This window comes from Phymastichus coffea, unplaced genomic scaffold (genome assembly GCF_024137745.1).
Source record: "Phymastichus coffea isolate CEN01 unplaced genomic scaffold, Cenicafe_Pcof_1.1 PCOF00016, whole genome shotgun sequence".
Taxonomy (NCBI): Eukaryota; Metazoa; Arthropoda; class Insecta; order Hymenoptera; family Eulophidae; genus Phymastichus; species Phymastichus coffea.
In genome coordinates, this window is record NW_026706827.1 from 837,507 (window position 1) to 839,752 (window position 2,246).

The 2,246-nt window shown below is 34.8% G+C and overlaps 1 protein-coding gene across 1 annotated transcript; it reads left to right on the plus strand.

Annotated features, from left to right (window-relative positions):
• The first annotated feature begins 920 nt into the window (after nt 1–920).
• Nucleotides 921–1,448, plus strand: LOC131675094 (uncharacterized). Its single transcript, XM_058953940.1, has one exon. The coding sequence runs from the start codon at nt 921–923 to the stop codon at nt 1,446–1,448; it is 528 nt and encodes a 175-aa protein (XP_058809923.1).
• Nucleotides 1,449–2,246: the final 798 nt, after the last annotated feature.

A 2,246-nucleotide genomic window follows, 5' to 3' on the forward strand; every position in this document is an offset into this window, starting at 1 on the left:
TATTGAATATTCCTTATCACTTGTTTGATCACCATGACAAGTGTGGCTCTTGGTGCTCAGGTGGTGGAGAAAAGGAAAATTCAACAGGGATCAGACTAAAAAATGCAATATTGTTTGATATCCTCAAAGAAACTTTTTTGCAACTTTCCTAAAATGCTGCAAAGTTTGTTGGAGCACCAAGCTCTCAAGCTAATGAAAGCTTAAATAATACCATGTGCAGCAAAGCTAGAAAAAGTGTGTGTTATAGCACCTCTGAATCTGCAGACTTTAGATTTGCTGCTTCAGTAGCACAAAAAAATTGTGGAGATAGCTATCTTCAGCGCACCATGGTAAAAATGTTTCTTCCTTGGAATCAACCATTTGAAAAATACATAAACAAGTCTAATAAACTTGTGTAAAAAAGAAGAGAACGCAGAAGTCAGATATCATATAAAAGTCTTAGATTGCAAAGACAAGCAAAAAGATCCCAGTTAAAGTATCAAAAGGAAAGTGCTGAAGGACAAACTTATGAAAGTCATATGGATTTATTGGATAACAAAAAAGCAAGAAAGGAAGACTGTATCAAACTAGTTACTGACAATTATTTGAATTATAAATCTAATGCTTTCAATATTGCATTTTTTGATATAGAAACTGGAGGTTTTAGTTATAAACATGACATACTGCAAATATGTGTAAAATGTGGGAATAAAATATTCAGTGCATATATTACTCCAACCAAATCTATTAATTCAAGTGCAACAAACGTAAATGGCCTAAGTAAAGTTCATAAAAAACTATTTTTACATGGGCATGAAATTGCAACTTTACCAAAACGAGTAGTTTTTAGTGAACTCTTAAATTTTTTAAAAAGTTTTGAGAAAAAAAGTATACTAGTTGCGCACAATTGTAATTTTGACTCCACACGTATGATTACCTCCATGCAAGAATTATCTTTGATAGATGAATTTGAAAATGTGATACAAGGATTTTCTGACACTCTGCTACTTTTTAAAGATAAGTTTCCAAAAAGAGAGAGTGGGTATAAACTTACAACATTAGCAAAAGAATTATTGGCACTTCCATGCAATGGTGCCCATGATGCTAGTGTTGATGTCATTTTATTAGAACAACTAACCACTTCTTTTATAAGTGTTCTTGATTTGATAGAATCTAATAAAACAATCAAAGATATTTCAGAACGCATGCAAAAGGAAAAAGACGCCAAAGAAATAATACCTTCGTTCAAGCCCATGGATGATGTTATTAGTAAAGCTATGCAAAAAAGATTAGCTTATGCTGGTATCACTTATGAAAACTTAGTTATACATTTCAAAACAAAAGGATTTGATGACACAAAAGCTTTATTAGTAGGTGAAGTGGATGGTAAACCACAAATAATTAAAAATAAAAAAATTTTGAACTCTATTTTAGATTACTTGAACTCAGTTTTACAAATAAAGGTTTAACATAACCAAAGGTTATTTAAAAAAAAAATAAAAGTAATATTTATTATTTAGGGTTTCAAAGAATTTAATTTATTATATAATGCCAGTATAAAAACAACGGATTTGTAATGTTACATTTTCATTCAAATTAGATTTTCAGTCTCATCTCAAAGTTTATAAAATTTGTGAAAGGGGATTTCGGGGGGCGTAGGCCTCACCAGCTAAAATCGCCAACACCAATTTTCGTTGCACGTGATTTTCCTAACTTTGGTAGCAGGGTGTCAGATCACCGCCCTTACCTACAGTGATCGTTGGAAAATCGAGTCAACGGCGAATTCGTCGGTAGAATTGCCCGCCGTGCGACTGCGCAGAGCGGGCAATGTAATTTCAAAATTCCAAAACTGTTCGAAACTTGAAAAATCACTTAAGCTCCGACGATGTTCGTCCTGATATACTCGTTCAAATCAATCCTTTATGTCCAATATCCTGCTTCCAGCAGAATCACAGAGGATATCCGGCCGCTTAGCTCTCACTCCTTTGTCTCAGGTCGTGTTTCGTCGAATCGTACGTTTCGGAACCGTAAAGAGAAAATTAATTCAAAATTTCACTTATAAAATTCCGTCCGCGGCTGAAAATAATTTGCAGAGGAAAATATTGGAACTTAGGTGAAATTACCGGAACGCAATATCAAGTTAACTTCATTTATTCTTAAAGCCATACACCGCGCACTGAAATGGCGGAAGGTCAACGCGCTTCGGTCAGAACTCGTAATCGCGACCGCGACGGATCCACGCGCCTCGGCGAATTACGGTCTACTCG